We start from the raw sequence: 26,025 nt of genomic DNA, 5'->3' as shown, positions 1-26,025 counted from the left end.
ATACTATGTTTGTATTAACATAGTTTATTAGATACAAAAACACAGTAGCTATACGGAACTACACGGAGATTTTCGGTTTGTGTATGAACGTGATGTTTGTTTGGGTTGCAATAAGTAAAACGACTCGTACCACATACTCTGTAAATATTTTGAACGCGTCATTTATAAATTGTACTATCTTTATAGCAGACCATTATTATTACATATATTGTGGTCCTATTCTTGTTCTCGTGTTCAATATTCCATACACAGTAGACCACATACACCTTAAGGTAAAACAAACTTCGCAAAGATTTGTACGCGTGGCAAAATTCTACTTACTTGGATGCACTTATCGACTCGGATTGCTTTCTTGAGTTTTATTCGTCAAAACCGCTTATAAGCAGCAGAGAGAGAGCGGAGAACATTGAATTTTAGTTATTGTAATGGCATCCGAAATTAGAAACCATATATTACTTTTTTTTATAGGGGTTATATTGAGTTAAAGAGGTTTTTGAACGACCTACGTTAATAATAGTTTCGTGATCAGTGGTAGTAAAAAAATGTCAAAGAAAAACGCACAGACATAAACTATAAAAGTAAACAGGTAACATTAACTAAGAACAAAATTACTGCGTTTAGTGAGAAAGCCTGGGGCTAGTAACGTCCACCGATTGGTTTCAAATTAAATTACTACTGTTGCCGATGAACCTTGGGATTAGCTCTGTATCTTACTCCTCGGCCAAATGAAACCCCGAGGAGAAAAGCGAAACGATTTTCTCTTGTGTACATGTAATTTTAACTAAATTGTACTTTTAAGTTTCTATATTATTTTAGTAATTCTACAAGAAAACTAAATACGAAACTGTTACACCAAAGTTATTTGGTTGGAAAATATTTTCTTAAAATATGTGGCCTTAAATATGCAAGTTATTTACTTACCAACTACGCGTGATTATTTATCAAAATTAAACAATACTAACAAATATTAACCAACTATTAACATCAACCCTATTACTATTATATTATAAAAAAATAAAATTACATTAAAAAGTCAATCAAATAGCGTCGGCCAAATTTTATACTAGAATGGTACTTGCTAAAATTATTTAATTTGTATCTTGGAAAAATTACCTTGGAAACGTCTCTACAGCTTTTCCTATTTATTCAAGTACGTTTTTTAATTTTTCGAAAATATCCTGAAACATAAAAATAAAATTGTATCATCAAATTGATCATTCATACACAATAAAACTGAATTAACTTTTCGGACTGGTAATATCTCTATAGACTAAGCTTTTATAAAGCTAGTTTGTTTGGCTCAAATTAAGATTACTCCCTTGAAAACTGTTTACTTTGGTGCTCCTAGTTGTCTTTCATAAAAAAAAAGAAAGACTAAATTCCTATATGAAAAGCAAGATTTTAATTAAAGAGAAAACCACTATCTGTTTCCGAGGGAAAATGATTTAAGAGTAAAGTAAAAGCAAAGAAAAATGCTTATTTTAAAATTCTTTATCATAGCCAAGGTATTCTTGCGTATTTATAGTGAAGGTCTTTATGAAAATATATTAAATACCTTTAAAAAAATATAAAATAAACGAGGAAAAAATATTGTCACACTACAAGTTTCTTTTTTTTTTGTTAATAATTAAACTCCAAGGTGAAAATTAAAAATAAATACATTTGATTCGACGTCTCTTATGCAATATAATGAAATAGTCATTTGTTTCTGCAAAGTTTTTGTACATTAATAAGAGGATTGAAAGACTTTTATTTTTAATAAACCGTAAATATGGCATAATTTAGACTAAACACACAAGGGACTGTTGAGTGGACATAATCAACAATTGTTTTAACGTATTATTTTATTATAAATACAAATTCTATTTCATAATTTTAATTCTAATTTGGTTTTATCGTGTTTGGACGTTCGATCCAGTAAGGAAACAATATACTGAAAACTTTAAACTCATTAAAGCTGAAGTAAAATGACCGTCATTAATGAAAATTAGATTCAAGTTATTTTAAAACAATAGTTTGGACTATTCAGAAAGTTTAGATGGTTTAATTGTGTGCGATACCCTCAATGAACTGAAATTGCAATTAGAAAATTCGTAATGAAATAATAATTACAATACTCTGTAAGTCTTATTCTGTGGGAAGGTTTTTGTTTGAAGATAAATCAGTTCTCTCAGCACAATTAATTATAACAACAAAATTTCGTCATTTCATGACTGGTAACTTAATATTACATAATATTCGTATAATACACAACTTGATCATAAAATTAGCAACATCAATGTGACACAATTATTTTTTATAATTATCTAGTCCAATTTTTTATAAAGCACACTTGATCAATTTTTATTAGACCAAATAATAACTTATTAGTAACATCATATAAGATTAATATGAGGTAAGCAAGTACTCTTAGGATTAAAATAACAACCAAATACTTACATATTAACTATAATATATTTTCATGTACATTTATAAGAAATAAATAAAATCTTCATAATTCCAAAATTTGTGTCCGTACGAGTTAGGCGTTTTGGAAATTAAAGATGATAAAAATCTATATCAATTTTCCCCCAAAGTATTCATTCTATGTTTACTTACTGAAAATTTATACTTAAACAATGGTTTTCTCTTTCTAGTTTTGTACAATTTAATTAAAAAACAATTTCAATGGATATAGTTCATCGCGAATGAATGTAGAAAAGGTGCAAATTTGCAACAGACATTACTAGATGTTTGCGTTTTATACTTTACATTGGTTGCGATTGAATCTGCATACGTATCACGTGCACGCTTGTAATATAAGTTAAAGTACAAAATTCTTGAATGAAAAGATCTTTCTAGAATATACACATACATATCCTTCAGGAATTCTTCACTTCAAATAAATAACAAACCTTTCGAAACGTTAAACCTAACATAAAGCAATTTTTCTTTCGCCTTACCCCCAAAAACCAAAAAATGTACAACCGGCCAAATGTAACACATATGCTGAGAAAAAAATGAGAATTTCTTCACGTGATTTCCAAGTAGCACGTGTGTACTCCATTCAACTACTATTTGTAATGCCATTCACTGAAACCAAAGGTTTCCTAATGTGGTTTTTCTTTTAGTACCTACCCTAATTCCACTTAATTTCCACTGTATCAAACAGCTAGCCGACTTTTTCTTTTATGTGATCATTGACTTTATAAAACTAATATTGATAATGAAACTTTAATGCATCAATATTCTTCTTATTAATCAGTAAGAATAATGACAATAAGTAAATAGAATAACGGGTTTTCCAACGATTACTTTTCATCCAATGAAAAACATTAATCGTGGTTTCTCTCATTAATATTTTTAATTAACTTTACTGCCGATACTTCCAACGTATTGTAATACAGAATTTCTTTATTCACGATAAAAACATTTATTAACGTTGACATTTATTTATCTTCATGACAGCAAAATAAAACTACCAAGTCGTTAAAATACTATTCTAAATTTTATATTGGAAAGCCTAATTACAGCTAATAATTTCGTTAGACAATAGTCTATAAAGACGGTTCATGAAAACAGTTCACGTTTTTTTACAACACGATGTCGCTTAACATTTAAACAAAATAAAAACATTTTTTGTTTTGTATTTTATTAGCGGACTATAATTTGTAATAATGAACCTCTAGCTAATAGCAAAGCCGAGAAAAATAATTATCAACAAATGTTATTACAGTTAAAAAATAAAAGTGTTAATATTAACAAACAAACGCAACAAAGAACATGGGGTTTAAATTTAATTATGTTACAATAAAAAAAAACGTGCTAGAACTTATCTGAAATATTTTCCATTGTAAACTTCAATTGATTGATTAAAATTTTTTAATTGATTGAGTCTTAAGTTTTTTTCACGCGTTATTTAATATTATTAGTCACGTATTTAAACTCTAATTTAAATACTGTAAAACTAAAAATATAATACTCACTAGATACACTGGAAACATAGAAATTAATCATAATTCTCGGATTTATGTTTTTTAGGTACTTGGCGAACCACTTTTCCTCCATAAAATTATATTCCTTAGTGACTGGACCAATTCGTCAACATGTTTGGATGTCAATCTGACAGTTTTAAAGAACGTTCGATGTACTATGATGTAGCCATCTTTATCCATTGTTATTTAATGTTTTTATATTTTTAACTACTTTTGTTCAACTATTTCTCCCTGTAGACTCCTTTTTTTCTAATGACGCAAACATTTTTCTAGAATCTCAAAACTTTGAAAATTGCTGCCTTCTTTAAGATATTATTGATGAATTTACCAACGAGTGTAATATTTTTGAACTGTCTAGAATAGAGTTTTATGGTGAGTTATGTTGGTTAAACTGTAAATATTTCACATACTTCTCGTATTCATGAATCTATTAATCATATTCTAAGTACGAGTTCATTAAAAGTAAGACGGGAATTTTTTTTCTAAAAAAAAATCAGTTTTCGCGTACCTAGTAACACCAAATTACGAGATTTTTATCCAACATTTAAATTAGATATTAAAGAATACTTTTTCGGACCTTACGGCTAAGTTTTGCAGACTTAACTTAATAATAAAGAGTAATAAGTATTTCGAATCACATAAAAGTCCTAAATTACAGAAAATATTTATTTTTTGTGCTTTCATTTCTCATAATTAAAAATTCTACAAAAAAAAAGAAGGTATAAATAGAATATTATATCAGGCTGATGTAAATTAATCATTTCAACATTTAACTTTAAATAAAATTGCAGAAGAATAGCATAGTAATAGTCTAATGCAGTACATTACAGTTATGACGTCATAATTATGTAAAATATAACATTGAGGTAATCATTTCGTGAAATATTATTCTTAATCAATCGTTTCTGAAAATGTGACCTTGTTGAGTGATGACTCAAAATTTAACAATTTTATGTTTAGTTTTCCGTATATTTTATTTATTGTACATTCTATAAAAGTAACTTATTAAGTATTACAATTTGAATATTTGACAAACGGATAACTCGTACTGGTGTATATTACTAATGTATACTCAATCCGCACTTCATACTCGGTCTATGTACAAAAATTCTTATAATTCAATAATTACTTATAATTATTCTTATAATACAATAATTACCATTAGATATTGTCGTAAAAAAGTTCTAAAAATGGATATTTTCAATTTTTTAAAAGATAAAAAATGTTATTTTTATAAATGTTATTATTAGAAATAAATAATAAATAATATAGTTTTAAAGTAGTCTAAAAATATAAAATTATTTAAAAAAAAATTACATCAAAGTGATGATTGTGTCAAAAGTTATAAAAGTCCGTTAGATTTGTTTCACACGGTAAATAATTATAAGTATATCTTATATATAGCATAAATATTTTAAAAATTCGAAGAAATGATTATACCTTTCAGTTGTAGATTAATTTGCATTAATTATTACACTCAGAGTATGTTAATATACTTGATTAATATAATTAAAGATGAAAAATAATTATCTATTTATAATATACACGTATCATCTAAAGTCAAAATTTTAAATAATATTAATATTTGGCATTTTTCATATTCTTATTTAAATCTATTTTAAGTGTAGACTAAATGATCTAAAAATCTAAACCAAAAAATAAGTTAATATTAATTTTTATTTTGTATTATTAAAAAATGTAAATATAATAAGCTCTGGAATAACATAACTACTTGCCCTTGATATAATTTAATGGGATTTGTAATAAACCAAAAAGAAAAAGAATAAAAAAAAGAAAAATTGGTTTGAATGGTTGGAATGTAAAATAATAAAATATAATAAATGGTAGGTATAATAAAATATTATAAGATGATAGGTAGGTTTATAGGGATTAATAATGGAGGATAAGAAAAAAATGGTGGTGATATGGATTTTACTATTGAATGTATAAATGCTTATATTGTACCAAAAGAAAATTTAAGGGTTGGTTCTTAGTCAGACTAAAGATATAATATAGCGTATGTATGGCCGAATAATAATAAAAATTATTAAATAAGAAGGTAAATGGCGGAGTAACACATGTTTAAATGTGGCAAGATATGTAAGGGTGCAAAGAATATAATAATATGAATAAAAAAAAAGAATTCAGAGGGGTGAATAAACGGAGTTTAAATACATGAGGGTAATGATCAAATAAATAAAAATGCACAAAAACGTTGTGACAAAAATAATGAACTGATCTCGGGGTTGAACAATATTGAATAAATGAAGTCAATTATCCTACCAAACTTTATTACCTATCTTAATGGTTTATTACGCAATATAGTATTTATAATTTGAAAGCGGGAATTTAAATTTGTACTTACCTTGTATCCCACGTAGTGTAATGTTTATTTTTGACAATCCAATGTTGATTATGAGTTTATACTGTATTTCACACGTTGTACACTTTGATTTCGACAGTAAATATGACCGTTTGAGAATAAAGCGTTTAATTATAAATAATACGAAACCGTTACACAAAATCTATGACTGTATTATTATATGCAAGAGATTCTATACACTCTATATTTTTATAATTATAATCAAATAATGTATCTTTAGTTGACTTAGTAGAATGAGTATATTGTTTGAGAGATTATATTTTATTGAGAGATCGACACCAATATTTCTTAAATTTTCCTCTGGCCTGGCCAAAACAAGATTCAGAAATATTTATATCTATGTAAAAGATTTGTCAGGGCGGAATTGTGGTGGCCCAATGTGTCCCGGTGCTAAATTAAAGCACCTTGAAAGGATGCGGCACAATAATCACCAAGACAAAAATTAAACACTAAAAACATATATTTGTAAGTTTCTCTGTGCTGTCTGCCGGCGCGATGTTTGTTAAGACAAAGACATTAAACCACAGAAGATTAGCTACCCAATACACATAGGCTTACAAATATATTCTAACCTAACACCTAACTTTAAAATATTTAATTGCAACCTTTACTCTGTCTGCCGGCGCGATGTTCGTTAGAACAAAGACATTAAACCACAGAAGATTAGCTACCCAGTAAGTATAGTATTTTATAGTAGACGAGGGTCGTGTAGCGATCCCTAGTGTGATCTTAGAAACTATGGATCTTAATTAATAGTTAAATATGATTGGCTGGACTTAGTTAAGAATCCACACATGGGCGTGACTTTGAATCTGTACGATAGTCAGATTTAATTGACTAATTTATTGATTATTTTAAGTCTTAAATAAGGGAACCCTGTTTTGGTGATCTTGTGAATTCATAATATATGACATACATGTACAGAAGATAACATAATATAATATTTTAATATTATAAGTAATAATATAATATTACATTGGTCGTGTTCGGTTTTTGTCACTGATTAATTATGCAGCTCAAATCTAATATCTTCTGGAATTGTTCATTTAAATTGGTATCGAACGCCAAAACCTAGTTTCCTATTCGACTCGTCCGTTTCCTCTCTTTCCAGGTCATTCGCCCACCACCGAATCACATTTGAGTAGGTGATGTCCGAAAATACATCGAACACCGCACTTGTTTTGAATGTGAATGTGAATGGGTCACAATAGTTTTAACTTCCGAATACGGTCATACCATCCGCTATAATATTTTATGTTCCCAGTTGTTGCCAATGTGTTTAACAAACAAAAAGTATACAATCTATAACATCAATGAAAATGATTGCGCTTTATGAAATGTATAGTTGCACTGTGTTGTCAACGAAATACGTTTATGAATTAAAATCGTTTGTCTCACTGTTAACCGGCAGTGTTTTTCGTAACGCTATTGCAGAATCGGTACAGAACGCGGGGTAACGATTAATATTCACAGGAAAAGTTATGTCGAACCTATACATCCTTGGTACCCATAGAAAATCGTGTATGTTAATTTAATCGGTTGGTATCGCAAGTACAACTGTGTCACTTAATTAAGTCCAAGTAAAACTACTCGATAGGAAGTAATCCCAGAGCACGAGCACCTGTCAGAGATAAGCCATCGCGTATCAGCCGTTTTTTATGTAAATCATTGCTACAAATTGTTAACATTGACTTCATTCTCAATGGAGTCTAACGCAAATCAATAGACCCCAATCGGATTTAAATTGAAGCAATCTAGAAACTATACAAGGAACGTGCTGATGGCAAAATGCGTTCGATTTTTTATCAAATGTCGCAGTAGGAAGACATTGAGCATTGTGCCGGCGGGTGAAAGAAAACCCGGTAGTGGTTACAAGCTATAATGGTCCATTCAATGCACAGCGGCCGATATTCTCCGCGTACCGAGTAGCCGCAACTCGGTGGCCATTTATTATTGTGGCGCGACAGGAATGCCAATTGAAAAAGAACAATAATTATGTTTTGCCAGCGATCACCGCGATATTGTAATGTTGCATTGTATGCCTGTCGCCCAGAACGTGTCCGCACAAGGATGGCAGCGAAAAGTCACCACTAGTGCACGCGCTCCATCGTTGTGTTGGTCTGCTGCCGTTTGGTCTACACAAAGTTGCACGTGATAAAACACGTACAACTTTAATGGGAATTTCATTGGCAGTGATTTGTGTGACACGCGCTCGCCAATCGGCCGACGTTGTCCTCTAGATGGTAAGCGCGACGCTGGCCAATGATGTAAACGCTTTTCCCGCCTCCAAAAAGTTGTCCGATTCACACGAAACAAACTTTGTTAAAAAAAAGTCTAAGAAAAATCCAACACTCACACTGGAGCGTTAACAAAAATGTTTTAGCGTAATTTATTGATTTTACTCTAATTAAATATTGTTTAAACCGATCGATCGAGTTCAGTAGGATTCATTTGACCAAAATGTGGAAACTCAATTAACAGAATTAGCTATCATCCGACCCATTTAAAAATTTATGTCTTTCAAAAAAAATATATACATAAATTTTTTTTTGAAACTAAAATAATGATTAAAAATTTAAATTACATGGGATCAATTTTTAATATATCTAAAATAATAAATCACTTGAACTGAACATTACTTTTTCAACATTTGTATAAAGAAATATTATGACACTAGCACACGATGCATACGAAAAGTCATTACAATGAATGATGTTGACGTTGTCGTATTGATGTATCCGTTTGTACTAACAACACCATTTAGAATTCCTCTGATGAATTATACTAATTAACATCGGAATAAGCTGAAACGTGAACTATGTTATTATTGTATTGTCAACTTTTTAACATTTACTCAGTGCCGACTTTAGTACTCATTGAATACCAAGCAAGTGGTTATAACCGAATAAACAATAAATATAATACAATATGTTATTGAATTATACTGGTGGTCACATGAAAATCACTAGCCTGAAACTTAGACCTCATAAATTTCTGGTGTTGGATTTCGATATTTTTCACCAATTTGCGAAGCTGTTTTAAAATAGTGTAACCTCGTCGCATGTAGAAAATTGTCATTTTACAAATCGTTAATATAATTTTAAGGTAACGGTTCCAAACCGCAATACTTTACGGTGGTCATCTACCATACCGTGACTGTTGTCCTAAGAACGATAAATCGTCGGCAGTCCACAGAAACAATCAATAATGTTCAAATTTCTCAGTTTAGTCCATAAGAACCACGTGACCGTGATGTCGGTTATGGTTATCGCTATGCGGTATAGTGGCGCGTCGTGTTGTCTCTCAGCTAATTCGCCTAGGCGTTATGGCACGTTGGACGACAAATTGTACAAATAATGTTATAAAATATTACTACCTCAACGAATCTTCTCGAAACACGTACGGAACGCGCACATCGTACTCATGAATTCCTGGTACTCGATTTTCATGTTTTTCGCAAAATACCAACTGCCGTCTGAAAAGATCAATTATGCAACTTTGTTGCGCAAATACCTCACGAATTCTTGTAAATTTTGTGAAATATTTTTAAAGACATTTATTAGACCAACTTTTCGAAGGGTCGAACGTGTAAAATATACACGGCAAATGCAATAAAGAAAATTATTGAATTTATTTATTCACATAAAAGTCGTAAAATAACAATGTTTTATCATTTTTACAAAAAAATAAAAATTTTAGTATTATCATTTCGAACGTAAATGAACACATTAATACATAAATGGGTATATTTATATTTATTTGAATTATTATTTCGAATTAATTAAAAATATTAAATTTTTTATTTCCATAAAAAGTTTAGATACATAACCAGTGCTTGGATTGGGGGGTGTGCAGGGGGACGGAGCTCCTCTACTTTTTTTTTTATTTTTTTGCGCACCCCAACTACTTTTTTTTATTGGGACGGGAGGACAGTGGAGAATACGACCGAATTTTTTTTTTAAATATAGATTTAAATTGTGATCAATTTTACAATTATTTATTATTTTATTACAAATATATTGTAATAAAATAATTTTTTATAATTTATATGATATCATATTTCATTATAGTATGATAATGAAATATGATTTATTAATAAACACTAAATAAAGTAATGAGTAAAAAAAAAAAGGTCTTCGGGACGCAGTTTTCAAATTGTTAGGTTGAGCTCCCCTACTTATTTTTTGTCAATTCGAACACTGTACATAACTATAATATTTTGAAATACACAAGTAAAAGTATTGCAAAGATAGCGAAGAATTCTTTTTAAAAATAAATTCAAATATTAAGTGTTACATATTTATATTCAGAATGGTCTATGATATTATTGACAAATTTTTTAACTTTAATCAACTAAATATTTTACGTTACTTTTTTTTTTTTTTAATAATTTATGCATTTTTCTGCTACATTATATATATATTTTTTATTATTTGTTTTCAATAATAATTTAATAGTAATAATAACAATAATAATCAATAATAATTTTATTATTTAAAACAAATAATAAAAACATATTAACTTTATGTGGTTTAAGAACACAGAAATTATTTAAAAAAAAAGTAACGCATAGTATTTTATAGCTTAATAGTGATTGACAAAACATTATGACATATATTTTATATATCTTAAGTTATACAGAGAATATAATTTGTACAGCTCATTACGAAAAATATTTTTGAAGAAACTCATTTCATTAAATTAGTCGAAAGTTTGCACAACAAACCATGAAAACCTTCAAAAGGGAATAAGAAAATTAATAAAAGGAGCCGCCACTACTAACCGGTTCATAATACTTAAGTTAATACAGCGATAATAATATCCTTGTTCGCATTAGAACATTATCAAAATACCTTTTACTTGAGTCAATAGAAACAATAAAAAAAAATTAACACTAATAATTGAAAAAATTCTCGGCATCCCTAGATTGAATGAAAATAAATTATTATCATAAAATAATGATCACGAGTATAAAATGGGGTAAAAATAGATGACAACCAATGGTGTTTGAGGAGTTCATCAAGTTTAGATCTATAAAATTAACGTATAATCTATAAAAATACAACAAATTTGTTTACGCTCTAATACATTCGTATACCTTAATAAATAAAAAAAAATTACTCCATTTGGTATAAAAAACATGTAATTAATTATTGAATTCCTGGACTTGCAAGGATCTGTAGAAACGAAACGCTGATCGTTTGCCTAAAAATACCTCTAACTTTTTTATAAACCTGCTTTTCACCTTTTAAATTCTTATGCTTTTAATTTGTTTTAAAATACTGTTTTCAAAAAATGGTCTTCCGTCGCATTAAATTTTTCCAAATGACACCTGTTCATCATTCCACACTCTCTTGGCTTCATCATTTAGACTTTCCCCGTAAATTTTATTTTATCCTTTTCCCGCTTAAAAATTGACTATAATTTTTTTACCGGCTTCCATCTTTAAATTATTTTTAATTTTCGTAGCTCTGAATTCTATTCCATACAGTCATCTACACGAAGAGGAAGTTGTTGGTAACTTTCCTTATTATTTACTATGATGTCCTTTCTTTGACTTTAATAGGTTCGTCTATATTAAAATTTTTGTACCTGGTGGTATTCTCTAATTTCTTCTAATTATCACTACGACTATATCCTTCCTTTTTAATTGCTAGCTACACTAATCAGATCTAATATTATTTTTTTTCTCTTAAAGGTTATATTAATTTATCGTAACCGTTATATTCTATAATTTTTAAATTTAATATGTACACATTTCAATTAACTTATGTATAGATTTTTTTATATTGTCTATAATTGGGTCTTATATTATTAAGAAAAATATTATTTCTCTGTGATAAAAGTTTAAACGATGAACTGTAACATTTTATAATAAAGTCTATTATATAGGGTGTTCAGTATGTAAGGAAACGGGTTTCTTTTGTTTTCATTGTTCATAAAAATTAATATATTTTCATATTTACTGAATACTCTAAGTATATAAAAAAAACGCGTAATTATTTATTTTTTGATAATATTCTCTCTTTTTACAGTATAGAAATCGAATATAAAAGAGATCATAAGGATCGTCCATCTAGTATTTACAAATCTAATGGAATGTATGCCCTNCAATCTAGTATTTATAAATCTAATGGAATGTATGCCCTTAGTTTTTGTACAACATCACTGTTTATAAAATAATCCATAACAGCATCTTTAATCCTTTTAATTGTTTTTTCTTGATAAAATGAGCTGATAGGGCATTGAAAGAAATAAAACATTTTTATTGAATTATAATTTTATTTGTGTAATAAAAATAATAGTTATTACATAAAATAGCATGGAATATTATTTACTGATTTTTTTTTTGCTAATTTGTAATAGAATTAACTAATTTTTTGTTTATTATCTTTGTTTCTATTTTTTTTTTAAAGTGCTTAACGCTAATTTAATCAAAGACGAAATTAATGGAAAATATATGTATATACAAATAATTTACTGTATTTTTTGTTGTTTATAAATAAAATATTTAATTGACAAATTTAAGTATCAAACTTTGTTATGGGGCGTAATATAACTTTTATATATTGCATATATAATATATTGCAAATCACTTGGTCATATTGAATTTTATAATTTTTTTTTACTATTATTCAGTCATTATGAATGTTTTTTTTCTCTAAAAATATAATAATATTTTTTTAATGTGTTAGTCACTGATGTGACTTGTATAAATTTTATAATGTGTAAAAGAGATACTATACTTGTCATATTTATACATTGTTTTCTTGAATATTTAAGTCTAAGTGCCATGTGTACTTAATTATTATTCACGCCCAGGAAACTTGTTTAATAATTAATTTTATTTATGAATTATATTTTTCTTAAAAGAAAACTTCGTGGCGCCAGTTGTTGCTCTATTCAGAATCAGTAGGCTTTGCCTGAGGATAGACCAAAAAATGTCCAAGTCATTCCACATTGATAATGACTGATAATTTTAGCAGTTTTTAAATAACTTGCGATTACAAAATAATTATATAAATCATAATCACTGATTTAGTACGGAAACTTATCGTTGTAGTTAATTAATGAGATCACTGTGAGAACTACAGTAGCGATTGCCCTTGGTTATGAAACGCAACAAATAATTTCTCAGTACACTTATATGAGCCAAGCGTAGGAAGACGTCCATAAAAATACCGACTAGAATCTTCTTCGTAGCTTATTTAATTCTATTGTTACTGCCATATTATTACTTCAGTATTATCTCCTACTATGGAAGGTTTTTTTAGTGTTGATTCATTCTATGAAGTTTTGAACTTCAAACAGAACAAAAATTATATAATTTTAGAAACGAACCCGTTTTTACGGGGAAATAATATTTACTGTAAACACTATCAATTTTTGTTGATTTTTTATCGGCATTTTTGACAAGAACAACATTTTTGTTTCAGAGGTCAATTCGCTTCAGTCCGACGTTGTACATCCTTAGCCACTGGCGAAGTGTTTGCTGCTAAATTTTCAAATCGCACTCGGTTCGGTGAAGACTGCAGTCCTGATATACATCATGAAATAGCTCTTCTTTCCCTGTGTTCGCCTTCGCCAAGGATTACCAAATTACACGACGTTTTCCAAACAGCAAAGCAGCTCATCATTGTCATGGAATAGTAAGTGCATTGCACTCGCATTAGTTGGGTTGGGTTTAACATTAGCAATTATATTTTAATAGCTATTGCATAGTTCCCACGTACAAGTCCTTTTAATCAATATGTTCTTTATTTATTCTAGTGCTCCGGGCGGAGATTTACAAAAAGTCATCGACGACGACAACGTGCCGTTCGAGGGTGACGTAGTCAAGTTTGTTCATCACGTGGTAGAAGGTTTGGCGTACATGCACCAAAGGAAAATTGCTCATCTAGACATTAAAGTAAGTCTACTGCAACTGTGTCAAGGTTTCAAAAAGACATAAAAAAACACTCTGCTGGCTCGGGTGGCGTTGGTCGCTCTGTCCAAATGTGGTGTTCGTGTTTAAAAGCGCTTTAGATATGCCTTACACATGTGTAAAAACAGGACATCACGATTTCTATATTTTATCCGGATTACTGGCCAGGATCAAGGTTAATAATATGATCCTGAACGTAGTTAGGAAGATGTCCGTGTATTAACGACAACTTTATTATCATTCCGAGTAATAGAACACGTGTGGCTTTTCATTGTTTGAAATATTAATTCTCAGAATAAAAGTTAAATTCGTGACCGATTATAAGTAGCGATTTTATGTAACACTTAACATACAATCTGAGCCATATGCAGTATCAATAACGTTTATTAAATGACATGACTCATAATAATTACTGACCTTTGTTTGTTTATAGCCTCAAAATCTAGTTCTGATGGGCGCGTTCCCCACATGTGATGTTAAACTCTGTGATTTCGAAATTTCAAGAGTAATTCTCGAGGGTACCGAAATTCGAGAGATTTTGGGGACTCCTGACTATGTCGGTAAGTAGCATATAGTTCAACTGCCTGTTTTTGTTAATCTAAATTAAATCTCCAAAATAATTTCAGCTCCAGAAATACTGCACTACGAACCGATTACATTGGCTGCGGATATGTGGTAAATATTAAACCTTTTAATTTATTTTTACGTTGACATTTTTATATGGTTTATATAATATTTCAGGTCTCTAGGAGTGACGACTTACGCTCTTCTAACCGGTTTTAGCCCATTCGGCGGCGAAACAGATCAAGAAACATTTTGTAATATATCTAATGCCGATATCGACTTTCCAGATGAACTTTTTGAAGACGTGTCCGCCGAGGCGATAGACTTTATCCGGAAATTATTAGTGAGAGATCCGAGGGAGAGACTTACGGCCAAGGAATGCTTAAAACACCCTTGGTTGGCCAATCTTAGGAAATCGTCGAGCATCAACATCTCGGTACCCGCCAGACGTTCAGGTTGCAACACTTGCGCTAATTCGGTGTCGTCGACGATACTATCTAAGCGAACTGGATTACAACAATCTTACTTATCGAAGTCACGGGAAGCTCTATTCGAAAAAATCGTTTCCAAGCACATCCGACAGAATGAACAGAAAAAGTTTGGGCTACTTGGTGAATCACAATATGTGTCGGCTAGGATGTGCGAGAGTCACACGTCGTTGGTGTCCCGGTCGAGACACGGAGGTCCTAGAACATTCAGCAAATCTAAAGAAAAACTTTACGGGCTTAAGAGCTTGTCTAAGTCACAAGACATGTTAGACGTTTGCAAAAGTATTAAAGACTTAAATGAAGTAGATAAAATTGCTACGGTCGGCAGCCTTTTGATGAGCCTGACGGGAGTGTCAACATTGCCAAACTCATTGTGTTCGTCAACGGCAAATATATCGGTTTCGCAAAGTCATATACCCGAAAATGTATCTGACGCAGCTGAAAGTACCACAGAAGACGATAAAGAGAATGTAGAAAGAAATGGCGAAGTCCCTAGACCTCCATCACCTGCTAGCAGTAGCAGTAGTAGTACCACAAGTAGTGTCGAACACTTTTACCACTCAGACGAAGAGCCTAGGTATATATAAATCATATTATACTGCTATAGAAACATAGAATAAATAGTGAAGGGAATAATTATGGCAATGAAAATTTCCCCAAAAACTTAATTTATGATAAACATCTAATATTTATTTCCCTAAAAATTTTTTTATAAGAAAACAGCTGAAATAACTTAGAATCGTAGCAGATAGTTATCACTTTTCTAAAAACGAAGTCCTAAAGAATAATGTGTACTTTGAATATGTGTCAGAGTCTTACCCAATATATCATGCATAAATATGGTATTTGGGGTGGTGAACAGATCTCTGGACTCCGTTCATCATGAATCTATTTTAGACTTTGAGTATCCATAACATAAAAATATAATAATACACATAGAGACATGAATTATAAATGTAATATTAATTGCCTAAATGTTTAAAAAAAAATACATTGCACTAATTTGTTTTCTTTGAGTATTTATACAATTGACGAGTTTATGATGTAAAATAAATAATTTACGTGTTAATTTCTTTTTTGTCACGTTAATCTAATCTATTTTATTTTTAACTCAAAAATAATTCAATGTGTCTAATGCGGGTAAATATTCATACATTGATATACAATATTTTTTAGTTAAACAGGCCAACATCCTACTCAATTTCACATAAATTACACTACACAAGTACTTTATAAAAACCCACAGTATAAAGAAAACGATGTGATGTATTTTGAATTATTATCTCATATTATAAACACGTTTACTAATAATTTTATATTAGCAGATTTCCAATTACTCATACATTTTATTTTATTTATTCAGACATAAAACTTGTGTTAATAGATAGTTTGATCAGAAAATTAACATTAAAAATGTATAAGTACAAAGTAAAAATACGAAAAACGTTAACAATGTAATGTTTTTTTAAAATCAATCAATCATATTATATATAAATTTAATTTAATGCAGTGGACCAATGTTGGGGTTGTACCACTCAATGGTTAGCAATTTTTTAGTTTTGCAATACATTTTTAGCGATAAAAACAAAAAAATTAAATTTTAACCACTCAAATAAAAAAAAATGGTGCAATGTAATTTTTAATCAAGAAAAAAGTCCCCAAATTACATAAAATAATAATATCTCTCAAATAATGTTTGGTTGCGTTGATTAAATTTACTGAAAAACTAGTAAAAATTATTTAGTTCTTCTTTATAAAGAAATTATTTCATATATGATATCAATGGAATGTTATTAAAATAAGAAGGGACAATATCATCTTACCGATTTGATATCATTTGAGGTAACATAGTCAATATCACAATTTTTTTTGACAGTTCTTAAAAACAAGACTTAACTCATACATTTTTATTTAAATTTAAAAACAATTGGAAATCTCAATTAACTTAAAATTATTTCATGTTTAAATATAATCAGTTTCAGTTTTTTTTTTTTAATTAATTAACAAGACTTTTTTTACGTTTATGACATTATTTTTATACTGTTACAGGTTTACAGTAGCACAGCTAGTAAAGGCATTTAACACACATCAAGAAGTAGTTACTCAGCGTTCACTAGAAGTTACGATGAATACCACAAATCCAATTATCAAAATACCTCCTCCGATTGTTGAAACAGGCACAGATGACCCGATGTTTAAATTCCCCACGGGGCCCAATGCTTTGAGGCTTTTTATACCAAATATTGACATTGGTGCAGGAAACACATCAAAAACTAAAAGAACGCGGGACAGACAAGAGCAACCTGACAGCAGAGACGAAGAGAGTGCACCTAGTCCAAATTCAGATGACTGTCGCAAACGAACAATATTAGATAATTGACAAATATAATGAAAATGTTTGTAAATTGTAATTTATTAAATGTACATAATAGAGTTAGTTATTATATGCCAGTGATTTTATAAATCGATTATTTAGTATAACTAAATAGACTATGAGCATAAAAATATTTGATACTATTTTTGTACTTAGCATGTCATACATTATTTCTAGCAAAACAATAAACGTACCAAATATCAAAACGTTGTTCTATATTTTAATTTACAAGTACAAAAAATACTATAGTATAGTATAATAATTATAGAAATAATCACAACCAAAAGTATTAAATATAGTGAATAAAAAATGGTAACATTAGCAAATAGTTAAAATATTGAACTTTTTCAATTATTATATAAGAATAATTATATGACATAATTGTTAATGTGAATCCAACGTTTTTAAATAATATTGGTGAAAAAACTGGTCTTGTGATCTTATAACATTAATGATTATTTAATAAATTAATTAAAGTTACATCCCAAAGAATGAAAAAAGTTGATTCTAATAAATTATTTTACAGACATTTAGTATTAGATTGAAATAAAAAACTACTCATAAAATACCAAATAGTAATTCACATTCTAGTATTAAAGAAATTGAGTTAACAAATAATACAAATTTTCTTAGCATACATATAAGTGTAGATAATTATTATTACTATTAGAATTGAGTTTTATTAATTTTCACAGTAAAAATTAAATAATTGCAGCTAACGATCCCTTTTTCAAACACTTATATTGTAAAAATATTTTAATCTTGTACACNAGGATCCCTTTTTCAAACACTTATTTTGTAAAAGTATTTTAATTTTGTACACAAGAAATAAAATTGTTTTGATAACAATATGAATGCAACGTGTAATCAATTAAGAAAAATATCTCTTGTAAATAATAGTAAGGACTACTTTCCCTCAAAAGTAAATAAAAAACAAATTCAACATGTAGTGTAACAAAATAATAGTTATTTGGAAAGCTAGCAACAAAAATATTGTATTTTTAAAATTTTACAGGCATAATAGTAACATTAAACTAGATTAAAATAATATAATAGGAGGTATACTTAAATATTATTTGATGTATTATTAAATTTGTGATTATAATTTAATTAATTGTAAAGAATCATTTTATTTTAATTTTATTTTATTTTAAGAATCATTTTGAATATTTTGAAAATTTTTTATATTATTAGTTTAATTTATTTGCAAAATATAAGTCAAGTATTCTATAATATATTTATGATGATGACAATAAATACACAAATATAGACAAATAAACAGTTTTGTTTCACTATTGCAAAATATTAATACAAGAAAAAAAGATAAATAAATTAGTAATTCACTCAATATCTGAAATTATAGTTTAATAACTACAAAATAATTGTTAGACAATTCTATAATTTAATTATATTAACTGTTAAGCATACCAGTATTACATTATTTCAGACAAAATAAAATTTCAAAAACAAAGTATACTATAAGTATAATCATAGTAGAATTTCTTAATAAAGGGTTGGGTTGATAGTTTATTTCTCTAACATAAGTTTAAAATATACTAAAGCTGCAAAGGCAGCTGCTTCTTGGGCTTCTTTTATAGATCTACCAGAACCAACATACACCATTACTGGATTAATAGAAACTTGTACCATAATGCCAACTTTATCTAAAGTTAAGTTAAAATAATTTATAAAACAAAACAACGTATTTCATAGATTCAGAAGTGGTCCTAGAAAAATTTTCTCAAGGGGTGTTTACCAACAAACTATAGTTGACATTTTTATATACTGAAAACCTTTATTATTTAGTGAACAATTTTGAACATTATTAATTTATAAATGACAAGTCGCTTAAAATTCATATATAGTAGATCATTTTTTTGCTCTTTACTTTAAAAATTTAATAAAAGATAGGTATATTCACTGGTTGTGACAAAATGTCTTATTTGGTATTTTTTTATACATCTTATCTTAAAGGACCACCCGTGTGATTTACATAATTTACTTACCAGTTTTTTTTGACAACATAACATATGACGCATGAAAACCTTCTTCTTCTCCAATTTTATCCAATAATTCAACAGCTCCTGTATTCAAGTCATTTAACGATTCTAAATTCTATAAAACAATTTTTTTTTAATAGCTTAGATTTTTTTTGATTTATTTTATTAACAATAATAAAAATTGGTTACATTTAAAGAACTCAAATGAGATTTCTCAGATTTTTTTAATTGATTAAAGAATGTTTCAACTTGTTTTAAAGCATCAGTTGAAATGAACTGTGCAGGTTTCTTTTTATGGTCATCTGCCTCACTACTTTGGGGTGAACCATTAGTTGATTGAGGAGGCTCATTGTAGCAAAGGGCAGCAATTTCTTCTTGTGACAAATTTTTTACTTGATCATACATCAGNTCTTACCTGATCATACATCAGACGTGCTGCCTGTCGTTTTGCTCCTTGTTTTGTTTTTCCTTCTCCTATAAATGATTATAATTATGGTCCATGATTAACATAAACATTAAATTAAATCATAGATTTTGTACCTTGAGTTTTATACTTCAAAATTGAACATGTTACTCTATACCATCGATTATGTGGTTCCCCTGAATCATCAGATGGAAAATCATATTCAGGAAGTTGCCATCTTCTAGCCATACATAACTCTTGAAGTACTCCAATAGGATTTATATCAGACTTAGTTTCCAAAATATTTTTTGGGGCATCTTCACTAAAAATCAATATTTTTTATAATAATTGAAATTTTTTTCAGTTAACTAATTGTTAATTAATTTCAATTAAGATTTTAAATAGTATTTATTTATATTAAAAAAATTTTGAAGTGTGCAAGTATTCTAAACTAATNTCAAAAAATGTTGAAGTATGCAAGTATTCTAATCTAATTAATTAATCAAAAATTAATAACAATTATTCAAAATAATAATTTAAAAAATCTTAAATAAGTTGTTAATTAGATCTAATTTATTCTATACAATAGTAAATTTTAAATAATGATATTTTAATTTAACAACAGACATGTCTAATTAGAACCTGAACATAAGTATTANCATATTTAATTAGAACCTGAACATAAGTATTATATTTTAGAGTTTTTCATAGTTATAATTTCAATTAATTTATTTTATCCTGGCATTATAATAATAATAATAAGTTAAATTATGTCTAACTAAATAATTTCAGAGTCAAGCAGTGGAAAAGAATGATTTTATTATTTGATTTTTCTTTAAAAAAATAATTAATTATGGTTCTTTCTAATACAGATATGTTATAAAGTTATAACTTTCTGTTCAATACAAAAAACAATTACTTATTTAATACAATTCCCTATTTACATTTACCTCCATTGAAATTTTTGAGTTTTATAGTCATTACCGAAACTTTTGCAAGACCTCTCACAATATAATAATGGATATTGTTTAATCATGTTTTGAATGCATTATTTTAGGAATTAGTACATTGGTTAAACCAGAACTTTTCTATTTTCAAGTGAGTAAAAACAAACTTTTTCATNACCTTTTCTATTTTCAAGATAGTAAAGACAAACTTTTTCATATTAATGCAGAGTACCTTATATTTGGCTTCAAAATTGTCTAAGCTTTTAAACAAAGATTCAGGACAATAATAACACAATAACCAATAATGTAGTGCAAAAGGTTAAACACAACTTACACTATCAATTACAAGAACCCAAACATTTAAATGGAGGTCATCAAACAAAAATAGTACATAAAATATAAGTTTTTATATTAAACAGCAAATGGATATTGTAGTAAATTATACTTGCAATGTTTAAAACAAAAAAATTTTTTTAAAATAATGAAATTTTGAAATAATCCCAATTTAATAATAAACTCTACACAGTTAAAAAAAACCTTACATTAATTAAAATTAAAAATTATTTTTTTTTTTTTTAATAAACTATAATCTTTTGTTTTTAGATATTATGAACTAACATAAATAAGTTTGAATTGTTATATGGCAATTTAAAAGTTATATTCCTTAATTTAATAATCACTCTCAAAAATAAAACATACATAGTTATATTAGAAAGACGATTGTGTGTAGTTGATGTTATAGTTCTATTAGATGAAGAATCTGATAGTTGATTGTTAATGGAATCAACCTTTTCTAAAAATTCAACAGCTGCATTTTGTTTTGCTTCTTTTTTAGACTTTCCACTACCATAAACTAAGCAAATTAAATATTTAAAGAATAAATTGTATTTATAAAAAAATATTTATTTTTTTAATACCAATAATGTCACATCCTTTAACACGATAAGTAAAAACAGGATTATGCACTAAACCAGACATAGACACTAAAGTATACTCCACAGTCATTTTTTTTAATGCCATAATCTCATTTAGTTTAGCAACTGGGGATTTTTCTTCATCTAACTTTAGTTCCTAAAAATATAATATAAACTAAGTAAAAAAATAGTAATAAATTAAAAGTATAATTATACAATATTAAATAAACAAATCTACGTAATCAATGAATAAAAAATTGATAGAAATTTAAATTAAGTAATGATTTTTCTAAGTTTTATTTGTCATAAAATACAATTACTTTTGTGATAAGGCAAAATTTTATTATTGTACTAATATCTTTGAAACGTTAACATTTCAAAAATAATTATACAAATCTAATTAGATATTACTTATTATTTATGCGAAAACCATGAATGTTATATATTTTAATTTTCACAGGAAAACAAAAATATTAATTAATTTTTTGTAATATCACAAAAATTAAATTAAAGGTATTTTAATGAAATTATTTAAATTTTTTACACCATTCGTTACATAAATTTTTTCATTTAAATTTATTTGTATATTCTTAACAATTAATATTTATTTTTACTTACAGATAGTTTTGCTACATAGTCTATTTCTTTTTTTTCTGGAGACCTTTTTTTATACCTGTATGATTTGAACTTTGGTCTAGATGATTGATTCACATCATAACTTCCACAGATATAAGATGGTGGTCTATTGGATGTATGATGTGTAATACAGTTTAACGCTATCTGTGGGGGTGATTCTGCCATTTGTAAAGATTGTGTCATATGAGGAGAGTATTGCATGTTTGGTGGAACCTGGCCAACGGTATTAGCCATGGCCATTTGTGGTTCATTACTAATAACATTATTAGGTGTACTCATACAACCAATGTATGGGTAAGCTACAGCCTTTTCAAAATTAACCATCTTATCTAAAAGAATAAAAAATTATCAGAAATTTAAAAATCCAGTTACAAAATAGTAAACTATCATTTCTTGAAATAATTTTTTTATTATATTATCAAATCATAATAATGTAATGGTTTATATTTTTGGATCATTTCAATAGTGAAAATCAAATGAGTATGCAAGTATGGAAGATCTTTAAAAGAAAACAATACAAGCTCCAATTTTTTTAAATAGAAATACAATTAGTTTTTGAAAACAATTAAGTCATAATTTACTAAGTTTTTAAATATCCGGTTTGAAATTACTTTTGAGAAAGAAAGGTTGTCTGGATTAATCTGGATAAACATTTAAGTACATAAAAAAACAAGCTTACTCACTAATAAATAGTATATTATTGTAAAATAAAAGGGAAATTTTTTTATTGAAATAAGATAAAAATTGTTTATTCAATATATTAAAAACTTTAGAATATTTATAGAAAAATTTGTTTCCTTAGATGCCTTATGTGTTTCAAAATAATAAAAGTACAAATAAAAATATAATTACTAACTGAGAAATTTGGCTTATACTTATGCTGAACTCAATTTGATCAACAAGAAGGGTGAAAGCGAGCAAATTTCGTTACTGGTTATGTTATATACACAATCATGGCGAATGTGAAAAAAACCATTAACACGTGTTACATAATATATACCTTTTAAGTTAGTAAAAGATACACTACTATAGTTTGCCATTAAAGTACGGAAAAAACATAAAGAATATAATAGAGTTTTAAACGATATAAATAACATCGGCTATTAATTCTTATCGCTTTAAATTGTTAAAATTTGAAAGAAATAATAATTTTCTTATCTCTATGATACTGCGCATTTACTGATAGGAATATCAGTTGCTCTTATACTTACTATATTATCAGTGTGACCGTTTTGCACGTTAATTACTTTGAAACATTTACTTTATTTCACTATTGCTAGAAAATGTTATTCAATTTAAATTCATTATTATAAAATGCATCAATTGAAAATGTATAGTACATTTATATTTATAAAACTAGAATATACAAACAATAAATACCATAACAACTGAAAAATAAATGTATAATACTATGAAAAACTGAATTAAATAAATTGGACGTTGATTATTTAAAAATAACATTGAGTTTTATTAAATGAAATTGCAAAATCATATTTTTACATTAGTAAATAAATCAATTTATGAAAAGTATTGTTAATCACAGAAATATAAGGTTTACTAAACATTAGATTTCAAATGACAAACTTTTAAATTGAATTATACCATTAGTCAGTAGAATAACCAGAAAATTTTCATGGAGAGAGTGGGTTGTTATTCAGACATATTGTGATAACTTTTTTTACTCATAAATGAACTAAATTTCAAAAAATTTTAACTTAATAAAAAACTTTGATGAGCAAAAAAATAAAGTTATCGAAATTGAACATTAAAAAAAATTATTCAAATTACACAAAACAAGTTTTATTTGAATAAATACATTTATTATAAATAATTGTGGGTAAAAGTGTATTAAATTGAATAATTCTAAACAAAAGAGTAAACTGTGTTTAAAGCCAATGTACCAGTTATTAAGAAGCTGAAGGAACATATTAATGGGTTGATTCTTAAGAAAAAGTTTAGATTAACTTAATTTTAAGCATGTTATTTAGATAGCTAAAATACAATATATTCATAAGAATTAATTATAAATATAGCCCTAACATTTCTATTAAGTGTTCAATGGTTAATACATTAAAAAAATGAAGCGAGGTGTAGGTAAGTGCTATCTATAGAATACTATATATTTTTTATTAAAAAAAGAAGCTGTCAAATTATAAAAATAAAGTTTCTTTTAAAACAATTTAAGTTTTTTCGTTCCAAAAAATAAATGTAAAGTATAATTTTTCTAATGATTTTATGCATACAAAAAATGCGAGTTTGATGATTTTACTTAAATAACACAAACAAAAATTTACACAGTAAACTTTTTTTACTGTTTTAAATCGAGTTACCGTTCAAATATCAAGATTCGTTTCAGACATCATACCGTAATAAATATTCCGTACAATACTGATAAAGAAACAAGACATTTGAGGTATGATATGCTATATTGTAATAAAAGTTAATTAAAAATATATAATAACAATTTTTTAAGTCACCAACTATCACTTATCTTTTAAAATAAATATGAAATCTCTACAGACATTATTGTATATAACAAAATTAATAACTAGTGATGAAGACACTAAAATGATATTTTAGTTAATGATATTAAGGTTTAAAAATTATAAAGGTCACTTCAAGTTTGCCATAGTTAAGTAAACTAAATCGAACCTTGCCCAATTTTCAGCCCTTTGACCACAGAGTGCCTACAAAATGGTATATACGTATTTTGTAGTAAAATCTACTCTATTTCTCCTTAAATACAAGTAATAAGTTTATTTTTTTTGAGATGTACCTTCTAGAATAATACTTAAATTATATATTTGTTAAAAAATAAATTACATCAACCATATTTACTACATCAAATAGTGTTAAGAAGTACCTTAAGACGAAAATTATATCTTAAGAATAGTACTTCATAGTTTTTCAGACTAAAATTCATAATATGTTACATTTTAATAATTTATAATTACAATTTACAACATAATCATAAATAATAGATATTTTACAAACTATAGTGATAAAAAATTCAATCAAAGTATAATACATTTAAATTTGTATTACATAATAATAAATCTAAAATGTTAATAATATACAAATGCTAATAAGAGAAATGATAAACATACTTATAATTATTAAACATATTTAATGAAACTCAAATGATATAAAATTCAGACAAAATAAAGTACATTTAATTTTTTTTTCCTTATAATAATAACTATAATGAATACAAATTGTTTATAATAATACTATTTATTAATGACTCTATAATAAAAAAACAGTCACAGAATAGTTAATTTAAAATCAATGTTACATAATAATAACTACAAAGTTTAAGTAAAAATAAAATATAAAAACTTGAAAACGAATATTATTTCCTATGTCATCAGTCTTTTAGCTTTTTTTTATTCTTTGAAGTTGTGCTTTCGCTTTTCAT

General features: G+C 27.4%; 2 protein-coding genes across 3 annotated transcripts; one reads left to right on the top strand and one right to left on the bottom strand.

The window, feature by feature from the left end:
* Window positions 1-4,009: 4,009 nt before the first annotated feature.
* On the top strand, window positions 4,010-17,931 carry LOC126898804 (death-associated protein kinase 3-like). Of its 2 annotated transcripts, XM_050673168.1 has the most exons (8): window positions 4,010-4,136; window positions 4,248-4,346; window positions 13,794-14,006; window positions 14,128-14,266; window positions 14,715-14,841; window positions 14,908-14,956; window positions 15,023-15,910; window positions 17,383-17,931. In XM_050673168.1, exons 3-8 carry the CDS (start codon window positions 13,999-14,001, stop codon window positions 17,711-17,713), a joined length of 1,542 nt encoding a protein of 513 aa, XP_050529125.1. In that variant the 5' UTR covers window positions 4,010-4,136; window positions 4,248-4,346; window positions 13,794-13,998; the 3' UTR covers window positions 17,714-17,931. The 2 variants fall into 2 exon arrangements, with proteins under 2 accessions (XP_050529125.1, XP_050529126.1); XM_050673169.1 differs by lacking the exons at window positions 4,010-4,136; window positions 4,248-4,346 and adding an exon at window positions 13,339-13,726.
* A 1,043-nt stretch (window positions 17,932-18,974) lies between these two features.
* Window positions 18,975-23,734, bottom strand: LOC126898873 (interferon-inducible double-stranded RNA-dependent protein kinase activator A homolog B-like). Its single transcript, XM_050673283.1, is given in 9 exon segments — window positions 18,975-19,371; window positions 19,714-19,822; window positions 19,897-20,115; window positions 20,117-20,181; window positions 20,248-20,432; window positions 21,757-21,910; window positions 21,975-22,128; window positions 22,590-22,936; window positions 23,608-23,734. Coding segments are annotated over 9 exon segments (1,410 nt in total). The 5' UTR covers window positions 23,648-23,734; the 3' UTR covers window positions 18,975-19,234.
* Window positions 23,735-26,025: the final 2,291 nt, after the last annotated feature.

This window comes from Daktulosphaira vitifoliae, unplaced genomic scaffold, assembly GCF_025091365.1.
Source record: "Daktulosphaira vitifoliae isolate Bord-2020 unplaced genomic scaffold, ASM2509136v1 Scaffold_2, whole genome shotgun sequence".
NCBI classification, from domain to species: Eukaryota; Metazoa; Arthropoda; class Insecta; order Hemiptera; family Phylloxeridae; genus Daktulosphaira; species Daktulosphaira vitifoliae.
Note: the sequence above shows the minus strand (reverse complement) of the source record. Positions and strands in the feature narration are given on the sequence as shown.

What these genes read in the sequence shown, in the direction of transcription:
- LOC126898804 (XM_050673168.1), top strand. An exon ending in GGGGACTCCTGACTATGTCG is followed by an intron (nt 14,842 to 14,907) that starts GTAAGTAGCATA and finishes AAATAATTTCAG; the next exon opens with CTCCAGAAATACTGCACTAC. An exon ending in ACATTGGCTGCGGATATGTG is followed by an intron (nt 14,957 to 15,022) that starts GTAAATATTAAA and finishes ATAATATTTCAG; the next exon opens with GTCTCTAGGAGTGACGACTT.